General features: G+C 43.2%; 1 protein-coding gene across 2 annotated transcripts; it reads right to left on the bottom strand.

Moving 5' to 3' along the window:
* Window positions 1-394: 394 nt before the first annotated feature.
* On the bottom strand, window positions 395-12,480 carry LOC308150944 (lysozyme g-like). Of its 2 annotated transcripts, XM_080523736.1 has the most exons (6): window positions 12,351-12,480; window positions 10,845-11,022; window positions 10,364-10,436; window positions 9,875-10,013; window positions 9,099-9,162; window positions 395-1,034 (listed from the first exon to the last, which is right to left on the bottom strand). In XM_080523736.1, exons 1-6 carry the CDS (start codon window positions 12,352-12,354, stop codon window positions 989-991), a joined length of 504 nt encoding a protein of 167 aa, XP_080379862.1. In that variant the 5' UTR covers window positions 12,355-12,480; the 3' UTR covers window positions 395-988. The 2 variants fall into 2 exon arrangements, with proteins under 2 accessions (XP_080379862.1, XP_080379861.1); XM_080523735.1 differs by lacking the exon at window positions 9,099-9,162.
* Between the last annotated feature and the right edge of the window lie 9,324 nt (window positions 12,481-21,804).

Genomic DNA, 21,804 nt, shown 5'->3' with positions numbered 1-21,804 from the left:
ATACAAATAAAATGTAATTAATTGATACAGTGGCTATCGAAAGTCAACACACCCCTTCACTTTTTCCACATTTTGTTTATAGACTCAATTTAACATTGATTAAATAAATAAAAACTGGCATCAATCCACAAACAATACCCCATAATGACAAAGTGAAAACAAGTTTTTAGACATTTCTGCAAATGTATTAAAATTGAAACACAGAAATACCTCATGTGCATAAGTCTACACACCCTTTGCTATGACACTCAAATTAGCTAAAAAGCTAAAATGTCATCAACAAATCACTCAGTAAGTTGAGTTCATCTTAATGCAAGGATAATAGTTTATGTAATTTTGGAATCAATATCTTTGTTTTTATAGGGTCACTGATTTGCATAGGAATCAATTACACACTGTGAATGAATGAATGAATGAATGAATTAATTAATGAATGATCTTTATTGTCATTGTAACAGGTACAACGGAATTTAAATGCATCAAACTATATTAAAAGTATGTAATGTTTTCAGAGAATACAAGTGGGTCAGAGGATGTTTTTAAGCCTTTAACATTACAAACATTAATCATATATTTGATTTAGTCACCAACAAGCAAAAAGAAAGTGTCATACCAGCTTCCAGTTCAACCATGATGACATAAACGGAGACTGCTGAAAATGTTGACAACTTATCTTCTCCTTTGTCCTCCATTAATGTATTATTATTATTATTATTATTATTAATAATAATAATAATAATATATTATACTGAGATCAAGCTGTTGTTTAAGCACACACAACACACACAACATGTATGACCATTGTTACTGAATTATTCAATTTCAATAAATGTGAATGATTTTCAGGTATACGGTATTTACTCAGAAAAGGCAGCATTTTGAGTCGTCAGAATCATTAGAATAACCATGGCTCTTGTAATATGCTTGTCTTACGAGGACATCTTCGGAGTAGTTCCCTTGATGGGTGTGATCGTCTACTCTGTCAGGGTCATTTGACATCCTCTCCAGCCCCATGTTGTAGCCAGCCAACGCCGCTGAGAAAAACAAAGAAAGATTTTAGTGATATTGGCTAGTGAACCCAAATGTATAAGAAATTGACAATTTATCACCTCACTTGTTCAATTGCTACCAAATGAGCTGACTTGGCGAGTGCTTATGGTACATCTGGTTACAGCAGTGGTTCTCAAACTTTTTCTGTCAAGCCCCCCTTGGGAGGACAAAACAATTGTGAGCCCCACCTCACCCCCAAAAAACTGTCACAACATGGGGCAAGTTTACATTTATTGAACTGAACCACATAACACTGTCTCCCAACAAAAACCCTAAAAATACAAATAATACAATATAATAAATAAACAATATTTTTCGATTACAATTCTCAAGAAAATGAACACTAACAATCAAGAACATCATAACATTACAGCATTAGTGGCTGCAATGAGCCTGTTTGGTACTGCAGATCTTCTCAAAACGGGGTAGCAGGCCTGACACTGCCACTCTCAAGTCCTGCTCAATGTTGAGCCTAGATCTGTACTTTGTTTTCAGTGAAGCAACAGCTGAAAAGCCAGCCACACAGAGATAGGATGTGGCGAAGGGAAGAAGGATGCCTACAGCCCTCTGCCCTATGAGTGGATACTCCTTCTCCACACCAAGCCAGAATTCACTCAGTGTCTGACCATTGAACCTCAGCCTCAGGGTGGACTCAGAGCTCAGCTCGTTGAGTTGGTCCTCTTCAGCAGAGCTGAAATAAGCAGGTGCTACAGATAGAGATACCTTATTTGTAATTAATTGCATATTAAACACAACACGATTACATTTTACAACAATCCATTCCAGGTAGTTAGTTAGTAACATACATACAACATTAATAAAATATAGGCCTATAGCACAAAATAGTCACAGTTATATTTAGTCATCAAAATTGCCTACCAACCTGCTGCATTGAATGGATCCACCACCCAGTCATACTCAGCAGTGTTGTGTGGGAAGTATTTCTGGAACAATGCTCCCAGGGAAGAGATGTGTTGCTTCAGGCAGGGGATCACTGTGGTGGCATCACAATCACTGCTTTCTACAAACGTGGTCAGGTTCTGAAAAGGATCAGTATTTCCTTCATCAAGGCGCCTGCCCCACACCTCCAGCTTTCTGGTGAATGCGCTGACCTTATCTGCCAGGTGGGGTAGGTGTTTGTCTTTTCCTTGAAGCTGAAGATTCAGCTCGTTGAGCTTTCCAAACACATCACTGAGATAGGCCGGTTTAATCAGGAATTCTAAATTACTGAACTTGCTTGCAGATTCGTGCATTCCCACCTCCTCCATAAACACCCGAATCTCCTCTCTGAGCTCAAAGACTCGGGACAACACTTTCCCTCGGGAGAGCCACCTTGCTTCACTGTGAAACAGCAAAGCAGAGTGTTCAGCTCCCATTTCCTCACACAGTGCAGAGAACAGACGTGCTTTCAGCGGGCGGGTTTTGATGAAATTTACAACACCGATCACTTCGGTCAAAACCTCATTTAGCTCAGGGCTAAGCTGCCTGGATGCGAGCGCCTCTCTGTGAATGACACAGTGTGTCCATTGCGCGTTTGGTGCGACGCGATTTATTAGCGCCTGCAGTCCCTTCCTTTTCCCGGCCATTGTCTGCGCACCATCTGAGCAAAACCCCACACAGTTCTCCCATTTCAGTCCGTGTTCTGTCAGGTAAGTGTCAAGAATCCCAAATAGCTCATTAGCTGTCGCTCTCCCTGTCACATGCTTGCAAAACAGCAAGTCTTCATTCATTGACTCCGAATCTACATAGCGGACATAAGAAATAAACAAGCAGTCCTTATTACTGTCAGTAGCCTCATCAACTTGCAATGTAAAACGTTTGTGTAGTTTCTCTGCGAGTTGTTCCTCAAGGTCCTCTGACATCTCACCTATGCGTCTTGCAATGGTGTCGTTGGACAGGGGAATGGTCTTCAATTTGGCAGCGGTTGTCTCATCAATCAAAGTTGACACCATATCCAGTGCAGCTGGGAGTATGAGCTCCTCAGCTATGGTGTGCGGTTTCTTGCACTTCGCAATTCTGTATGCAACCTTGAATGATGCTATTTGCGCTTTGGTACTTACGGATGGGGTCTCTAAAGCTAGACGAGCGAATAGAGAGCACTCAGCATCCGTGCATGTTGATGTGGCGTGGCAAACACCTTCTCGTGGTGCCCCCCGTAAGTAGCTAATGACTGCCAAAAGCAAGAAGCGAAACGAGCGAATAGAGAGCACTCAGCATCCGTGCATGTTGATGTGGCGTGGCAAACACCTTCTCGTGGTGCCCCCCGTAAGTAGCTAATGACTGCCAAAAGCAAGAAGCGAAACAAAGTTTGCCAACCAGGGCCCCTCACCCGGGCTGGTGTTCGGCAGCAGCCGGGGGAGAGGTCTGCTGACCTCGAACCCAGAATACTGCAGCTGAACACCGAAGGACTAACCCCCAGTAAGATCGACGTCATCGAACACCTGGCCAATACCACCAAGGCCCTCGTCATTCTCCTCCAGGAGACCCACTGCATATCAGCAGACAAGCTAGTTCTACCAAACTTTGAGCTAGCTGGGTCTACCCTGAGCAGGAAGCATGGCCTCGCCACGTTTGTCCAACAAAGGTTGAGCTGGACTCTCGCTGACCAATCCCCGGCTGACTCGGAGATTGAGTGGCTGTGCGTGGACGTTGCCGGTCTAAAAATCATCAACGTCTACAAACCTCCACCCTCGCGAATCACACCAGTGTGTCTACCAGTGTTCCCCCACCCCTGTATCTATGCTGGTGACTTCAATTGCCAGCATGAAGACTGGGGCTACCGCACCAACTCACCCGACGGAGAGAACCTGGCTGTCTGGGCAGCTAATAACAGCCTGGCCCTGTTGTACGACCCCAAGGGCGCAGCCAGCTTCCGCTCCGGTCGCTGGAACACTGGGACGAACCCTGACCTGGCATTCGCGAGTGCCAGCGCTGACAACCGGCTCCCCGATAGACGTGTGCTAGGAAAGTTCCCGAGGTCTCAACATCGACCCTCACTGATAACAACGGCCAAACTCGTGAACCTTGTTCCGAGTGAGCCAGTGAAACGGTGGAACTTCCGAAAGGCCGACTGGAAACGCTTCCGCCTCCTTACCAACAAATCCACAAGGCACCTCCCATCGCCTAACTCTACCAACGTGGATGAGGCGTACCGGGACTTCTGCGGCATGTTGGTGAAAGCGGCAAAAAAATCCATCCCACGCGGACGTCGCATTAGCTACAAACCGTGTTGGGATGAGGAGTGTGAGAAGCTCCACTGTGCCTTCCTCCAGGCCCCTGCAGGAGCTGAGTCGGACAGGCTCGCAACAGCCTTGCTGTCAAGACTCAGCCGTAAAAGACAGGAGCGCTGGGAGGAGGCCATTGACTCCATCGACTTCTCGCACTCCAGCCGTAAGGCATGGAGTATCATGAACAATCTCACTGGTAGGTCCAGACACTCCCCCCGTCACTGCCCCATCTCTGCAAATAAAATCGCATCACAATTTGTGAAAAGTGGGTCATACGAGGGCAAAGACCGCGAGTCGTCTCGACTTGTGGCAAAAGAAGTGTCAGACCTCTGGAGGGCCCCAACACCTAGCAGTGACTACATCTCCGGTGAATTCACCCCGGAGGAGTTCGCTGCTGCCCTCCAGCATCTAAAGCCAGGGAAAGCTCCGGGGCCTGATTCCATCTGCCCGGAGCTTATTCTCCATGCCGCACCCGCCTTGAAGTCCTGGCTGAGAGCGTTCCTCACTTCCTGTTTGCGCCAACTCAAGATCCCCAAAATCTGGCGAAGAGCCCTAGTTGTTGCGATCCCTAAACCGAATAAGCCTGAAGGGGACCCTAAGAGTTACCGTCCCATCTCTCTGTTATGCATCCCCTTCAAGATCCTCGAGCGTCTCATCTATGCCCGCATCGAACCAATTGTCGACCCGCTGCTCCCACGTGAGCAGGCCGGGTTCCGACGCGGGAGGTCGACCGTAGATCAAGTCACCCTTATGACTCAAGACATCGAGGATTGCTTTTCGGCAAAAAAGAAGGCCGGGGCCGTCTTTATAGACCTGACGGCTGCCTACGATACCGTATGGCATCGCGGCCTCTCCTGCAAGCTGCTCCGCCTGCTGCCGGACAGGCACATGGTCAGAATGATCATGGAGCTCATCCGTAACCGCAGCTTTACCCTCACCACCGGTCGCGGACAGCTAAGCAGGCTTCGACGCCTTAAGAACGGCGTCCCTCAGGGATCGGTCCTGGCCCCCCTCCTCTATAATATCTACACCTATGACCTGCCCAACACACTCTCGCGGAAGTACGCCTACGCAGACGACCTCGCAGTGGTGTACTCTGCTGGAAATTGGCAGTCTGTGGAGGGGATTCTGAGCCAGGACATGCAGACACTAGTGGCATACTTCCGGAAATGGAGATTGAAGCTTAGCGAGGCAAAGACGGTGTCGGCTGCCTTCCACCTTAACAACAGGGAGGCTAAACGTGAGCTTAGAGTACACCTAGATGGAACTCCCCTGCCATGTTCCGCTGAGCCAATCTATCTCGGCGTGACATTGGACAGGACGCTCACGTTTCGCCGACACCTCGAGTCACTGCGCAAGAAGTTAACAGCTCGTGTGGCGTTGATGAGGCGACTGGTTGGCTCGGGCTGGGGCGCCGGCGCAAGGACCTTGCGCACGGCAGCCCTAGCCCTCGTTTATTCAACTAGTGAATACTGCGCCCCAGTATGGTGTCGCAGTGCCCACACCCGCCTCATCGACTCGCCTATAAACGAAGCCTTGCGCATTGTGACAGGATGCCTGCGTCCTACCCCCGTGGACAACCTTCCCATCCTAGCAGGCATCCAGCCCGCAGGCCTCCGCCGCATGGGAGCCACAGCACGTCTCGCCTGCCGGGCCGTGGAGCTTAATAACCATCTGCTCCATGATAGGCTCACTATAACAGCGGAGCCCTCCCGGCGTCTCAAGTCGAGACACCCATTTGTGCCTGCCGCACAGGATCTCAGGCAGCAATGCAGAGATCTCAACATCAGTGCGGCAGGATGGGCGGATTATATGTGGCGCGCGGAGTGGGAGGCTAACACCTCCAAACTCCGCGACCACATCCCAGTCGCCGGCGCTGAGCCCCTCGGGATGGACTTGCCAAGGCTATCCTGGGTGAGGCTCAATCGTCTCCGGACCGGCGTCGGGCGTTTCCGCTCATCAATGCACAGATGGGGCTTGGCCCCAAATGCGTCGTGCGAGTGTGGCGCAGAGGACCAAACCGCAGACCATATTATCCTGGATTGCCCGGTGTACCACCCACCCAACGGGATGCATGGTCTGTCGGTATTAGATGACGAGACGATGACGTGGCTTCTGGAGGGGTGTCCAGAAATATAGCCCGGGTGAGCCCCTCAACCAGGTCTCGGGGTGGTAAAAGGGTAGCCCCTCGGCCCCGAGCCTGGTGGAGTGGAGAGGAAAAACAACTACCCATACGCCGAAGAAGACTTACGGATGCCGCTTTTGTCATATGAGTTTCTTGCTTTCTGTACTCTGTAAGTTTTCTTTTAAAGAAGGCCAGTGGCTTCTTTGCATCATTGGGGTGTGTTATCTCAAGGTGCCTTTTTAACTTGTTTGGCTTCAGGCTGTCTGCTGCTAATGTTCTGAGACATAGCACGCACAATGGTCTCTCCTCACCTCCCACCACATTCACGGTGAAGCCCAGTGCAAGGTAAGCCTCGTCATACTTTCGACCGTTTTTTTTTTTAGCCATGTTTGTTTTTGTTTTCGCTTTTTGTTTTCGCTGTCCCTGTCAGAAATGACTCCATTCCGAAGATTATGAAGCTACAATTAGAACAAGTCAAAGAGTTCACCTGAGTGTTAATTGTTGACCTCCCCAGTCTCTCGCGCCCCACCAGTATTGCTATTGCGCCCCCTTGTGGGGGCGCGCCCCACACTTTGAGAACCACTGGGTTACAGGGAGGTAGGAGATCGCAGGGAGGGAACTGGTGATGACTACATTTAATTCACTTGCAACCAAAAAGCCATCCACATTGTGCTGGGGAACAACTAGTCTGCGAGATAAATTCGCTTTGATAGCAGGCCGCAGTAAACATCACGTCTGAGGCTCTCTACCCCCGCCCATATGACTTATCAACCTATCAGAAACCACAAAAGTACACCCGCCTAAAGTTTAATAAAGTTCATGAACAACTTCTAATCTCAGGCATGAAGGCAGCATAAATCATCAGAACACCAGCAATACCAGGTGGCCATGGGGAGAACTGCAGCTACACCAGGTGGCCATGGGGAGAACTGCAGCTCTTTCCAAAAAGCATGTTACCCCATTGAAACCCATGTTTTGAATTGCGATTTTGGCTTACATTATTTCGTAATATTAAATATAGACTTCTCCCTATTTTTTCATAGCCCACAAGCCATGTAAGAACACAATTATATTACAAAATGTAATACTGAATTGACGGCACATCACAACCATGTGGTGTCGGTGAAAAACTAAACCTGATCAGAAAAACACTTAAACGCGCCTCTACTTTAGCAACTGACTGCGCATGCGTTGGGGCCACCAATTAGATGTCACTATGAATGCTTTGGCTAGCCAATAAACAGCGTTACTGCGATAATCCCATCTCACACAAGAAATCGATTGGCCGATGTAGGCGTAGAATTTGAACGGTTCTCAGAATTTGATCGGGGTCCTGCCGTTACTGAAACGTATCACTGTATGATTGGCTGTGATGACGTTACACATTATGATTGGCTGCAGAGCTGTAAACGGAAGCCATCTGGGTTACATCTCGGACAGGCGGTTCAGGACCATGTTCGCAAGGACAAACAGACTGAAGCTCAGCTTCTACCCCAGGGCCATTCAGGCCCTGAACACAGCAAAGACCTAGGTTCTAGGCCCTGGACAATCTAGACATTTGATGGCAGCTACTAGATTGAAATCAAGTGCAATACTGAAACACAACTGTGAACATTTCAAACCTGCAAACTGCGACACTTTAAATGAATGTGCAATAACACTATGTGCAATATGACAACCCTCGGGTACATAAGGTTCAGAGATAGGAAATGTTAGAATAGGTATAGCATAGCATAGAGTACAGCACAGTGTTTATTTGTATAGTATAGTATAGTGGATAGTGTACATAGCCTTTATTTATGTAAACCAGCTCTTTTCCCTTCTTGTTTTTAGTTTTCTTTCCTAGCACCAGGGGAGCCCCCCCTCCCAAATTTCGTTGTTTGGTACCTGTACTATATCAATGACAATAAAGACCATTCATTCATTCATTCATTCATACAGGGGCGGGCTAGTTTGCTGTTAGTGTTAGGGTTAGGGTTATGTTTATGGTTAGGGTTAAGGTTAGGGTGGAGTTCACATTTGTTTGCTAACGTTAGCAAACTAGCCCGCTCCTGTAACCCAGATGGCTTCCGTTTAGGGATCTGCAGCCAATCATAATGTGTAACGTCATTACAGCCAATCATACAGTGATACATCATCAGTGTTGGGGATTTGTATTAAAATAACTAGAAGTGATAAATCATGGACTACGTGCTCATTTAAATAATATGTGACTGAGGTCAGTTGAGAAAAAATGGGAAGGTCACGCAAAGCCAAAAGAGAGGTTCTGCTTTTGAGCGACATGAAGAAGAAAAGCTCCTGACTAAAAGAAAGTATTATGATTCAAACCGCCTGTAAATTACTTACTTTTGCCTATGTGCTAACAACCATTTTGCACCTGCTGTTATGATATTCCATTTTCCTGTACTGATTTTATACTTTCATAACTAATGATTAATGATAAGTCTATTCTTCTATACTGTATTTTAACTTGTTAATCGAATCCCAAGTCATGGGACTTTGTGGGCCTGGCAACAGTTATGCTTTCACAAGCTATTCTGATAAGAACATACTGACCTAGTCATGACCCCAGGGAATGGGTTTGAAGATCAAATAACTGGCCAATTAGTGCTTTAGAACGCACGTAGAATACACCCAAAGTAACTGTATAAAAATGTCTGTACATCCTAAAAACATAACTGTGTGCATATGCTTACCTGTTTCTTAAAAACATAGCTGTGTGTGCATATGTGATTAACGAGCCCCAGACAGGGGGTGCGACTGCAGAGGGACACAGAGGGACAACTTTGTAGCAAAACCACAGAACACTTGCTTATCACATTGTGACCGGCTTCACCACATGACTGTCTGGTATTAATGCTTACAGCCAAACAATTATCAAATAAGCGGAGGAGGGACAGCCCATCCCCCCAAAATGTCAAATGTATAAAGATTATGTACCAAGATGAAACAGAGGGCTTTTCTGGTGAAACTTTTGCAGCTAACTGGCTGATGATTAGCTGACGCTGGCCTGCAGAGGGGAAACAAGAGAAACCTCCTTTTCCATGGAAATGAACTACGGTATTATTGCTTGCTGATGTGCTCGAATAAATATTCTCTTAAAGAACAGTTCAGTTGTGGTGCCTAATATTTGATTGAATCATTTTATCTTAGAAGTTATATCAAGGATGTCTTGTTGAGATTAAACGAACTCGCGAACTCGTAAGTGAAGACTCAATTAACTCAATTCTGGAGAAGTTGACCTCCTTACATCAGTAATGGCAGGAGCCTGATCAAATCCAGAGAACCGTTCAAATTCTGTACCTACACCGGTTATAATAAGCTGTAGCCTATCTAGTTTAGTATATATGTACTAAATATAATAATGTTACAGTGCAGCTTGTTTTGGTGTTTCCAGTGACGTTCCACTTAACAGCCACAGTATCATCTGAATCAAACTATATTAAAAAGGCCCAGGCAATTGATAGACTACCTCTCATCTGTTGATGACTGGTCCAGTTAGGGAATTTCTTTTTTGCCGCTTTCTGGGATTTAACAAGAATCTTAGTGGCTTGGTTGAGATGCTCCTCACTGTCCCAGTCCCCTACGGGAGTGTGCCAGCCCTTGTCAACCTGTGAAGATATAAGAAAAATGGCTAGGGTGACCGTTTGCTACTTGACCTGACATCCTGCATAGACTGTAGCTGTAGCTGCATTACCTGTATAATGTATTAATCTGCAGTATGTATTCTAGTTACTACTATTGTTACGTAGTCATTTACCCCCCCACCCCTTGTTGCATGTATCTGTTGATTTTAATGGTTAATGTTTTATTTGTAGGTATAACTTTTGCACTCAAATGATCCCTTTCCCCCTGACGCGAAAAAGATCTATTGAATCAAATAGAATTGAAACCTCACCTAACGGCATCCCTTACTCCTAACACAACCCTGACCAATGCACACTCATGTCTGAGTACCTACCTGCATAAGCCCGAAGGCGTTAAATTCCTGTTCATCCTCGTTCCAGTCCCCCCAGCCGACTTGTTTCCCAGTCCTATTCACAGGGGTGCAAACTTGTCACATTTCTGCTAAATTAGCTGCTTTTATCTCAAAATGTCATCCATGTGAATTGTGTAGATCTGCAAAAAAAATATATTTTGGGAGGGGGGGGGGGGGGGGGGGGGTCTAAGTCTCATCCAACATGATGCGCGAGCTAACTAATCTCCCTGTCTGCTAACCTCTGTAGCTGTTGAAATAACTTTTAGCTTCAGGGAGCTAGCTCCAGACAGCATAGAGAACACAGCCACGGTAAACTGTTTTCGAAGTAATTTTGCAGGTGTTAAGGTCAGGGCTACCGCTACTTACACATGCATCATTGTTAGACCACCGTTAGTGCTAGCGATATCTATTTGACACCATTAGTGCTAGCGCTATGGTTAGCGGCAAAAAAAAAAAGTGTCACCTTTTTAGGCGTTTTGGACCATATGGCACCCCCAACAGCAAAGTCTGCCCACCACTGGACTCTCTGGAGATGATGGCAGCGATGAGAGATGGCTCCAGTTCATTGTCTTCTGCCACACTGAAGATCTCGGTCTTGTATTTGTTTATGGAACTGAGGTCGTTCGCTGCTTCGCTCTCGCCTTTATGATGCATCCAATAGAAAATTATTATATATATATTATATATACTTTTCTTTTTTCTTTTTTTGAAATGTCATTAGGCCTATGTAGGCTATAATGTTATTTTAAATGAAGAATGATGACAATAGTGTTACAAAAAGGTTTTGAAATGGTAAAAAGGGAAGGCTAATAACACTGTGTTGTCACTGCTGATAGCTGACGTCTAAAAAGTTCCCTATACAGAAGGTCTATACAGAAATGTGATTAATTGTTGTCAATTTAGCATTAGTTCAAAAATACAGAAAGAGTGGGATGGCCCTACTCCTTAAACTGCCTTCTTGCCTATACAAGGCGCTAGAAGGCATTGTAGAACACAGCCATTGATTCCAACCAAACACCAACATTAGGTCATCTGTACAATATCAATCTGCCAAAACAGAAAAGGAATAAGAGTAGTATATTTACTGTACAGGACTTTTAACATCATCATATTATGGCAGGATATCTTAACTGCTGCTGCACTATTCTTTAGTGAATCATCAACCACCAACCTCAGATCTAAATACGTTTGTTTGATAAAGTTGCATAACGCTCAGCCATGTTGTAGATTTCGTCTTGATGTTCTTGCAACAGAAGGTTCCACAAATTGATAGCCTCATAGGGTGTAACAGTAAGCCTATTTATACCTTGTTTTATTACCCACACATACTGCATAGGATGGACTGCAGAGCATCTGTTTTACAGGAAATCATAGCTTGGTCAAGAAACTTATCCACCTTGTACCATGCCCAACTGACTCAGTGAACAAAGTTCAATCATGGTGGCAGAGATCAGATAAGATCAGACTTAGGCTGCTGTATGTCTGACTTGTTTATCTAATCTGTTAATTACCCTGCTGTGTTACCATGGTGAAACTGTATTCAGGAGGAGGGCCTGCAGAGCATCTGTTTTACAGGAAATCATAGCTTGGTCGAGAAACATTCTGTCAAGCTCCTCCACTAACAAACTCATCCCTTCCATCTTAAACTATTAGCCGAAGCTAGAAATATAACCACTCTGAATTCCGCTGGTTTATTTATTCTGAGAATATATACAGTATACTGTGTGTGTGTGTGTGTGTGTGTGTGTGTGTGTGTGTGTGTGTGTGTGTGTGCGTGCTGGGGCTGGAGGGAGGCAAACGTCCCTCACCAATAGATCCAAGTAAGATCATAACAGTCACACAGACCAAGAGAAATGTAGGATAGGAATGTATTGACCTTTGAACCCATTCTCCAGCTTTTTTGTGCAATGCAGTATTTTGCAACTATCATAAAGTCTTAATGATTCTAAAACCAGTCAAAGCAGCTCACCCATGTTGTTCTTTGTCCTCTTGAGAGTCTTGACACTGGACGTTCCTCAAATTAAGACCACAACAAGCCAGGACCTGTTACACAGTAACGGAGGCCACGTGATGATAGAGTAGAGTTTAGCCACTCAGAGAATAATTTTTTGTCATAGCTGCGCTTTTTGCTGAGTCATTCTGAGAGGCTTGGTAACTACAGGGCGTGATGTAGCCTGGCCTAACAGTGCCCATCCGGGGTTGCCTTCTAATCTCGCTGCAAACAGACGTGCCATGAATTCTGCATTTATATGGCATGAATGACAGCTGACATGATGGTGCATTCTAGGCGCTAATGTAGATCTCAAGACATGTCTGTCCTATGCTCTATATTTAGGCTAGATCAGTGTGTGTGTGTGTGTGTGTGTGTGTGTGTGTGTGTGTGTGTGTGTGTGAGAGAGCGAAATTGTGTTGGAAATTGACGTTTTTATTTATTTATTTATTTAGATTATTAAGTGTTTTAAAAAAATTTCTCCAAAGAAATCCTGAGGTATTGACAATATAATGGCATTTATTCTGTTTGAAATGAGACGGGAGGCGGGAACAAAAATACAGCAAAAAAGCAACGTGAGACAGTCAAGCAGTGTGAATTGATACAACTGTCAGATAAAAACCCATCGTGTCACACTCTGTACATACAATAAGTCTAGGAATTGCAACAGCCATGGAAAAAAAAAAGTAGACATTTTCCCTCCCCCTTGCGATGGAGCAAGTCATGCATCCTAGAAAAACTGCATTCAGAAACCTTAGGGAGACACAAGCAATTATTCTCTAGCAGAAGAAGTCTTTAGATTTTCAAACAGGGGTTACCCACCATCCCATCAGGTTAAGAGCCAATCAGTCCACATCAGTCCAAAAGGACATGACTTAATTTAAACATCTAAAACTTAACTTCCAGTCTACTTTGGGAAGATTGAAGTTAAATTGGCATACATTATGTTTTGTATTATTCAAAATCAAATCAAAAAAATAGGATCTACCTTGGCAAAGCACTAGATGCTTCATTAGTTTGCTTCATTAAAGGGTGTGAATGTATAAGTGTTTATACCTTCTATACCAGTGCCTTTTGTCCATTATAAGGTGGTGGTAAGTTGAAGTTTGTGGTGTCGCAGCAAAAAACATATCAGACATAGAAAACATATCGATTAAAATCTGAACTGAGGGTACAGAAAATACACAATCTAAGAGCCCAATATGATCGATCCACTAGAATCCGAACACATGAATTCACTGTCCAACAACGTTCTAATGAATGTTCCCTTAAAGTTGCTTGGATTTTGGGTCAACATAAAATAACATATACTGATGGAGGGGTTGTCAAGGAGTGCATGAGTGCGGTAGCTGAAACCTTACTTGAGGGAAAACAAAAAGAAGACTTTTGTGAAAAAATCAAGCAGATGTATATGTCAGGATCATCACTTTATTTGAAGATGCACATTTTCAAAAACTCTTATGTATTTTTACATTTAAATGCAGGTCTTATTTTACTTGAAATGAGAAAGGAATTATTTTATATATTTATTATTAGAGTACTTATTATTTATAATCCCTCCAGTTCAATGTGAAGATTTACAATAAATATTGTTGAAATATTATTGAATTGTACTTTATTTATTTGATTTGACAGTCAGTTGTTGACTACATACAGATGTTGATACAACTACTAGGCTATTTATAAATATATATATATATATATACACCCTAATGTACCCTATATACCCTATATATACACCTTATATATATATATATATATATATACTGTAGCTCTGAATCATAAGCTAGACATTATGATGTTCCGGACCTTTGCTCAAGGACATTTACTTCAACTGGACCTTTTTGAATTTTAGTTGAGGGTGTGCTACTGTCAACGTCTCTCTCTATACTGTCAACATCCTTCTCTATAAGGTCAAAATTACTCTCTCTAATGCCAACTTTAGTCTCTCTAATGAAAACATTAGACTCTCTAGTGTCAAGATTACTCTCTCTAATGCCAACATTTTCCTCTCTAATGAAAACATTACTCTCTCTATTGCCAACATCTTCCTCTCTAATGAAAACATTACTCTCTCTAATGTTAACATTACTCTCTCTACTGTCAACATTACTCTCTCTACTGTCAACATTACTCTCTCTAATGCCAACATCCTTCTCTCCATTGATACGATCTGCGTTGGATCTGGACAGTTTACACAACGTCAATATGAGTAAAGCTAATCCAATCACAGTGAGAACTCCCAGAGTGGAGACCACAGCAAAGGCCACTTTCCAGGGGTGTGTGAGTTCAAACAGCTCATTAGGGACGTGACACTCTTTCTCCAACATCTCATTGGTCTGCTTGTGTTGAACTCTACAGATGTACTTGTTGGTGTTTGTCTCCTGTACAATGACATGTCGTTTGACTGTGTAGAGTCCTGCACCATCTCTGTGTGTCTCTGGAGGTCCAGCAGAGAGAAGGACTCCTTCACTGTCCTGCCACACCATCTCAGGCTCAGGGTGCCAGCCTCTAGATTCACACAGCAGACCCATCCCCCCCTCTCTCTGTCCCTCAATGGAGACCACTGGCTGGGATCCTACAGCTTTAACATAGAGATGAATAGGAGAATCATCATACCAGGTTAGGGACTGAATAAGGCATTTATAAGTTCCATCATCAGTAGCTTGGACATTAGACAGCTTCAAGGAGGTGTTGCCTCTCCTCAGTTCCTCTTTAAACAATGATGTCCTTCCTTTGTAGGACCAGATCTGATCTGAGTTCTGGTCTCTGCCGTTGAGGTAAAGATGGACGCGATTTTCTGAGAAGTCAGGTATAAACCACTCCACTCTCATGTCCTCAGCACTGATGTTGGGTTTGAGGTGACAGGGCAGAATGATGTCATCACCAGGCGTCGCATCAACACATGAGGGACTGTGAACCGTAAACTTCTGAGAGCCTGCACTCTGTAGGATAAGCAGGAGAGTCCACAGACACGCTGATAGAGTCACCATCATTCCTAGAAGAGACAATCCCAAAGCATGTATGAATCATAGAGACCCTGAACCTCTTACTGGTGTAATACATGGGGCGTATAATACCATATTGACCCGAATGTTTCCCGGAAATACGTCTGAAAAAGTCGCATAGTCTTATATTCGCGCCCAAGAGTTTTACGCATCAATATTCATTCACAACAACGTATGGCGCCAAAGGACTGTTCCCCATGCGAGCCACTGTGTTTCTCCCTCTCCCTCTCACACACATCCAAGTGACAGGTGCCTGGAGAGATGGAGAAACACTCACACACACACACACACCTGCGGAGAGACACCGCGGAGACACACTCGGACCAGCTCGAAAAACGTGGTTCTAAAGTTGGTCAAGTTAACAAACAACAGAAGAGTTAGGTGATTGACAGGAGGGTGTGTGAATACGTGACTGAAAAACCTTTGTATGCCCATACCCCAAGATGTACAGTATATATACATCTAAAATGATTTTCTTTATAAAAATATTTTATGGCCCTTAAGAGACAGGCGGACAGGTAAAAAGGACAGCCTGTTTATAAATAGCTGCTATTAAATAACGTCTGTAATAGCAGTGGATACACAGTGTTACTTAAACATGTGAAAGTGTCTTATATTAAGTAGATGTTGAATATCATTGTTATCTTCAGTCATGTAGCGAACTGACCGGTTTGTCTGCAGCATAATGCCATTCCCTTGGTTTTCACAACTGACCGTAGAAACACAACGTGTGTCAGTGGTTTTATAGTTTGAGATGTTTGTATGTTTCTATAAGTATAAAAACTCCAGAGAGAACTCACCTTGACGGCGCGATCCTGTAATCCGTATGAACTTTAACCCTTATGTAAACACTGTCATGTCAGAGAGAAGAGGGTGTGTGGGGGCCAAAGGGCAGAAGGTTATGGCAAGCCGTTTTAACATTTATTAGGGACATTTGACTATCCGGAATTAACATTACAGATATCAACAACGTTTTTTTGACTAGTCGTAATTAGATTTTTACCAGTCTAAATTTGTATTCAAGATATCTATAACGTCATTCTGAGTAGTCAAAACGACAGTTAGAGATATCTGGAATTCAGTTTTGACTAGTCAAAATGTAATTACAGATATCAGCAGTGATGTCACCAAAAACGACACTCAACTCGTCACACATCCTTAAATGACATTGCAGATATCTGAAATTCAGTTTTGACTAGACTTGTATTTCATGACGTTGCTTATCCTAAGCCTAACCCTAACGTTAGTAACGTATATGGACTATGAAACTAACACGTTAGCTATCACTAGCTAGCTAGCAGTCAACCATGCTAATGATGCCAATAGCCAATGCTAGCACAGCCCATGCTTATATTTGCATACAGATCTGATAAAGACAACGTTTTATTCTTTTACGCATTCATTCTTTGTTTTCCACATTCATTCTTTGTTTTCCACATTAATTCTTCTTTGTTTTCCACATTCATACTTTGTCTTTGGCTGAGTATGCTAGTATGCATACTGCATACTAACATACTCAATGAGTATATACTGCATACTGCCTACTAAATTCATAATAAGTATGCGAAAACCAGCCGACTGTTTACACAGTATGCATAGTGCCTCCCAGAATGCATTTCGCTGGGAGCGGGGAATTTAAACCTCCATTTTAAACCTCCATTGGCTAAAAGATGTAATTTTGCCTTTACAAGTGTTAACATGTAATTTTATGAAGTTTTAATATGTTTTTTAGTTTTTTTGCGTCTTCTGTTCGCTAGCTGCGTTCGTAAATTCGCCCTGGAAATCTGATCATCACTCATGGAATGCCTCTTGTCCAATCAAATTACCTGGTCTCTTTATGACGTTGCACCCAGTGTGCGCTCCGGCGCTCTCAGAGCGATTTTACGAACTGCATTGCTTACCTTCACTTACGGAGTTCGACAGAAATATCGTAACATAATTACAACACGTTGTAAAATGATTTGGGGGGCCAATATCTTTAGCTAGCTCAAGTAACTAGCTTACTATATTGTTGTCTTAACAGTTGGTAAAATAACATGATTAAAATAAATATATATGAGCAATAACATATCGTGGGCATGCTGCAGCAAGCACTACAACCAACATGTCCGTCTGAAGCTACATATTGTTAGATAAACTGAAAGCAATTGGGTTCGATAGAACATCGGTGAGCTGGATGCAATCCTACTTAGAGGGGAGGGAACAGGTGGTTAGTGTGAACGGAACACTGTCCCCACCCCTCCCAGTGACCTGCGGCGTTCCACAAGGAAGCATATTGGGACCTTTACTGTTCCTAATATATGTGAATGACATGTCATCAGCATGTGATTGCAATTTGTTCCTGTTCGCGGATGACTCGGCTCTGCTGGTCTCTGACTGGGACATATTGCAGGTGGAAAAAGCGCTAAGCACTGAACTGAGTAGAATCTGCATCTGGCTAGCTGACAATAAACTATCAATACACCTAGGTAAAACTGAAACCATCCTATACGGATCCCCATCTAAACTCAGAAAGGCTGTAAATTTCAAAATAAAAGTGGATAACATTAATATCACAAGAAAAGAGGATATTACATACCTGGGCTCCATCTTAGAGGCAAATCTTTCCGGAGATAAAATGGCAGCAAAAGTAATCAAAAAAGTGAACCATAGAACTAGATTCTTGTACAGGATATCCTCACTTGTCAGTAAAAACACACTGAGGACCCTATCAGGAGCTCTCATTCAATGTCACTTCGACTATGCCGTAACATCATGGTACTATAGAACCACAAAGGCCCAAAAAACAAGACTCCAGACAGCCCAAAATAAACTGGTTAGGCTTCTGCTAGGCCTCAACCCTAGGACACATCTAACCGCTGCTCATTTTTTGAGCCTTGATTGGCTACGAGTAGTTGACAGAGTGCAGCAGCTTGCACTGGGCCTGGTCTTCAAGATACGCTACACCACAAAGACACCCAAGTACCTGTCAACATACTTCCAAAAAGTGAACAACGTCCACACATACAATACCAGAGGAAGCTCCACGAACCACGTTCAACCGCGTTGCACCACAAACAAGGGGTTAAACTCGTTTGCAAACTATGCAGTAAAAATGTGGAACGCCCTTCCTATAATCTTAAAGGAGTGCAAAACACTGCCCACCTTCAAAACCACTCTCAAAAAACATTTACAGGAGGCTGCAATCCGTAACTGGACCCTCTAAATCAAAAATCAGATTAAAAGACCCGAACTACCCACTGTACATACTTTGTGTTTTGTCCCCCGCCCCCACCTGTGGTGTATGTCCCCACCTGTCCTACCCGCTGTACATACCTTATGCTTTGTTGTATTGTTCTTCCCATGATGGATGTATGTTTATCTTGTAGATAGTACTAGTTATTTGTCTGTATTATCTTGTAGATAGTACTAGTTTTTTTTGTCTGTCTTACATGTAACGATGAATTGAGAATCAAGGACCCCAATTGAAATAAGCCAGTGGCTTTCTTGGGTTTTTATCCTGTTAGTTGACCTTGTATGTAATATGTACTTTCATGTACCTACTTCTGCAAATCTTCTAATAAAGTTTTCAATCAATCAATCAATCAAGCTACAATAGAGCTTGCGCCTCTGACGTAAGCAGCAAGCATGATGCAATGCATTGTGGGGAAATTAGGCAGGAAGCGATTGTTTTGAAATAGATGACTAACAGTTGCAGCAGAACATGCGGAATGCGCATACAGCGCTGAACATAGGTTACCGTATAATACTGTATACATGTGACTGAGAGATACACCCAAGACACTGACACACACACACACACACACACAGACACACACACACACACACACAGTGAAAGATCATCAGCTCATTGAATATGAAGTACACGAGAGATAATCAGCTCATCGAATATGAAGTACACAAGAGTACACATGGAACCGGGGACGCGCATACAGCACTGAACAACATCCTTAGAATATAAACTTGTGACTGACAGTCACATACACACACACACACACACACACACACACACACACACACACACACACACACTGAAAGCTCATCAGCTCATCAACACAAAGTAGGCCTACCCGCACAAAACCGGCTAATGTACGTTACTCATTAACTGTTTAAATCGGAACGAAAAATCTGCCAAAACAGAAAAGGAATAAGAGTAGTATATTTACTGTACAGGACTTTTAACATCATATTATGGCAGGATATCTTAACTGCTGCTGCACTATTCTTTGTGAATCATTAACCACCAACCTCAGATCTACGTTTGATAAAGTTGCATAAAGCTCACCCATGTAGTAGATTTCGTCTTGATGTTCTTGCAACAGAAGGTTCCACAAATTGATAGCCTCATAGGGTGTGTAACAGTAAGCCTATTTATACTTTTTTTTTTTCCTTTCACTTTCATTATTACCCACACCCACTGCAGAGGAGGGACTGCAGAACACCTGTTTTACAAGAAATCATAGCTAGGTCGAGAAACATGCTGTCAAGCTCCACCTTGTACCATGTCCAACTGACTCAGTGAACAAAGTTCAATCATGGTGGCAGAGATCAGATAAGATCAGACTTAGGCTGCTGTATGTCTGACTTGTTTATCTAATCTGTTAATTACCCTGCTGTGTTACCATGGTGAAACTGTATTCAGGAGGAGGGCCTGCAGAGCATCTGTTTTACAGGAAATCATAGCTTGGTCGAGAAACATGCTGTCAAGCTCCTCCACTAACAAACTCATCCCTTCCATGTTAAACTATTAGCCGAAGCTAGAAATATAACCACTCTGAATTCCGCTGGTTTATTTATTCTGAGAATATATACAGTATACTGTGTGTGTGTGTGTGTGTTTATTTGACACATTTGAAATAGGCTCACATAGACTTGCGTCATTAACCATATGAGTGCAACAGTGCAAGACAACGTGTGTGTGTGTGTGTGTGTGTGTGTGTGTGTGTGTGTGTGTGTGTGTGTGTGTGTGTGTGTGTGTAAGATCCAAGTAAGAGTGAGATCTAGTTAAACATTGACAGGTCTAGGAGTGGCCTTCTGTGGCAGTCAGACAGACGCCTCAGAGTTAAAGCATCACAGTCGCTCGGAAGCAGTGGAGATGGACACGCCCTTCATTGTTACTTACTTGTGATTGGCCAAGGACAATTTCAGGAAGTCAGTCGTCTTGTTGATTAAGACCCATCCGGATGAATCCAATCGACTGCAATAATCACCAGAGTTGAAAGTTAGCAGACTACTGCAACAATCACCAGGGTAGTCAGTTAGCAGATCTACTGCTTTAAACATTGTCCTGCCCCCAGAGAATGACTGACAGGCTGGTAGAACATGAGAATTGCATAGAGAGTTTGAATTTTGTCAGCTGTAATCAGACACTTTCTAGTCACAATAAGAACGACCAATGTTAACCAACGTTCTCTGTCAGAACACTCAGCAATTATATTTGCTAACGTTTCAACTTGCTTACTTTCCATAAGAAAGCTAGCAGTGGTCTTATAGGAGAGAGGTCTGAGATTGAACACCTCTCTGCAGAATGGGGGACAATGTGACCTGACACCCATCCTGCCATTCAGAAGATTAGCTAACATAGTAAGTGTGCTTTATGTTGTAGGAACCCCACCCTCTGAATCCCAAAGTGTTGTTATGGTAGGTGACATGAAATTATCAGCTTCAAGAACATGAAATATTACATGTTCCCTGCTGTTTGCAAGCTTTGACCGTAAAACCCTCCCTTCATACTGTATGTGTCTCTAGGGCAGATGCAAGCTACAATGACATGGAAGCGATCGACAACACTAAAGCGGATGTGTTTCCTAGAACATGTAAATGCAATTGCTAATCACATTATTGCATTACAATTTGAATATTGACTAAAATAACGCAGGCAAAAGTGGCAAATGAATATGCTATTTTGGGATTGCATAGTAATTTTCACATTTGAATGAACATTTGAGTTTTGTCAGCTACAAAGCGGATGTGTTTACTAGAACATGTAAATGCAATTGCGAATCACATTATTGCATTACAATTTGAATATTGACTCAAATAACACAGGCAAAAGTGGCAAATGAATATGCTATTTTGGGATTGCATAGTAATTTTCACATTAGAATGAACTTTAGAATTTTGTCAGCTACAAAGCAGCGCATGACTTGTCAAATGGCTTTGCATTATCATTTTAATATTGACAGCGAATGTGCACATCAGGTACATGAAAATGAAAATGCAAATCATTAGAATTGCATTTAAATTAGAATTTTGTCTGAAAGAATGCATGCAAAAGTGGAACATGCAAATGCAATCTCAAATTGCATTAACATTTGAAATAAGTCCACTATTTATGCTTCCATACAGGGGGCTCTGGCTGGCGTGAATGGCATAAGCTGGAAGGCGATACACTCGTTCGCCATTTCTTCTCGCTCTTGTCTTCC

This window comes from Nansenia antarctica (assembly GCF_963989245.1).
Source record: "Nansenia antarctica genome assembly, chromosome: 2".
Taxonomy (NCBI): Eukaryota; Metazoa; Chordata; class Actinopteri; order Argentiniformes; family Microstomatidae; genus Nansenia; species Nansenia antarctica.
This window is presented reverse-complemented; position numbering and strand designations above follow the sequence as displayed.

What these genes read in the sequence shown, in the direction of transcription:
- LOC308150944 (XM_080523735.1), bottom strand. An exon ending in ACGCCTTCGGGCTTATGCAG is followed by an intron (nt 10,014 to 10,363) that starts GTAGGTACTCAG and finishes ATATCTTCACAG; the next exon opens with GTTGACAAGGGCTGGCACAC. An exon ending in CAGTCATCAACAGATGAGAG is followed by an intron (nt 1,035 to 9,874) that starts GTAGTCTATCAA and finishes TGTTTTTCTCAG; the next exon opens with CGGCGTTGGCTGGCTACAAC.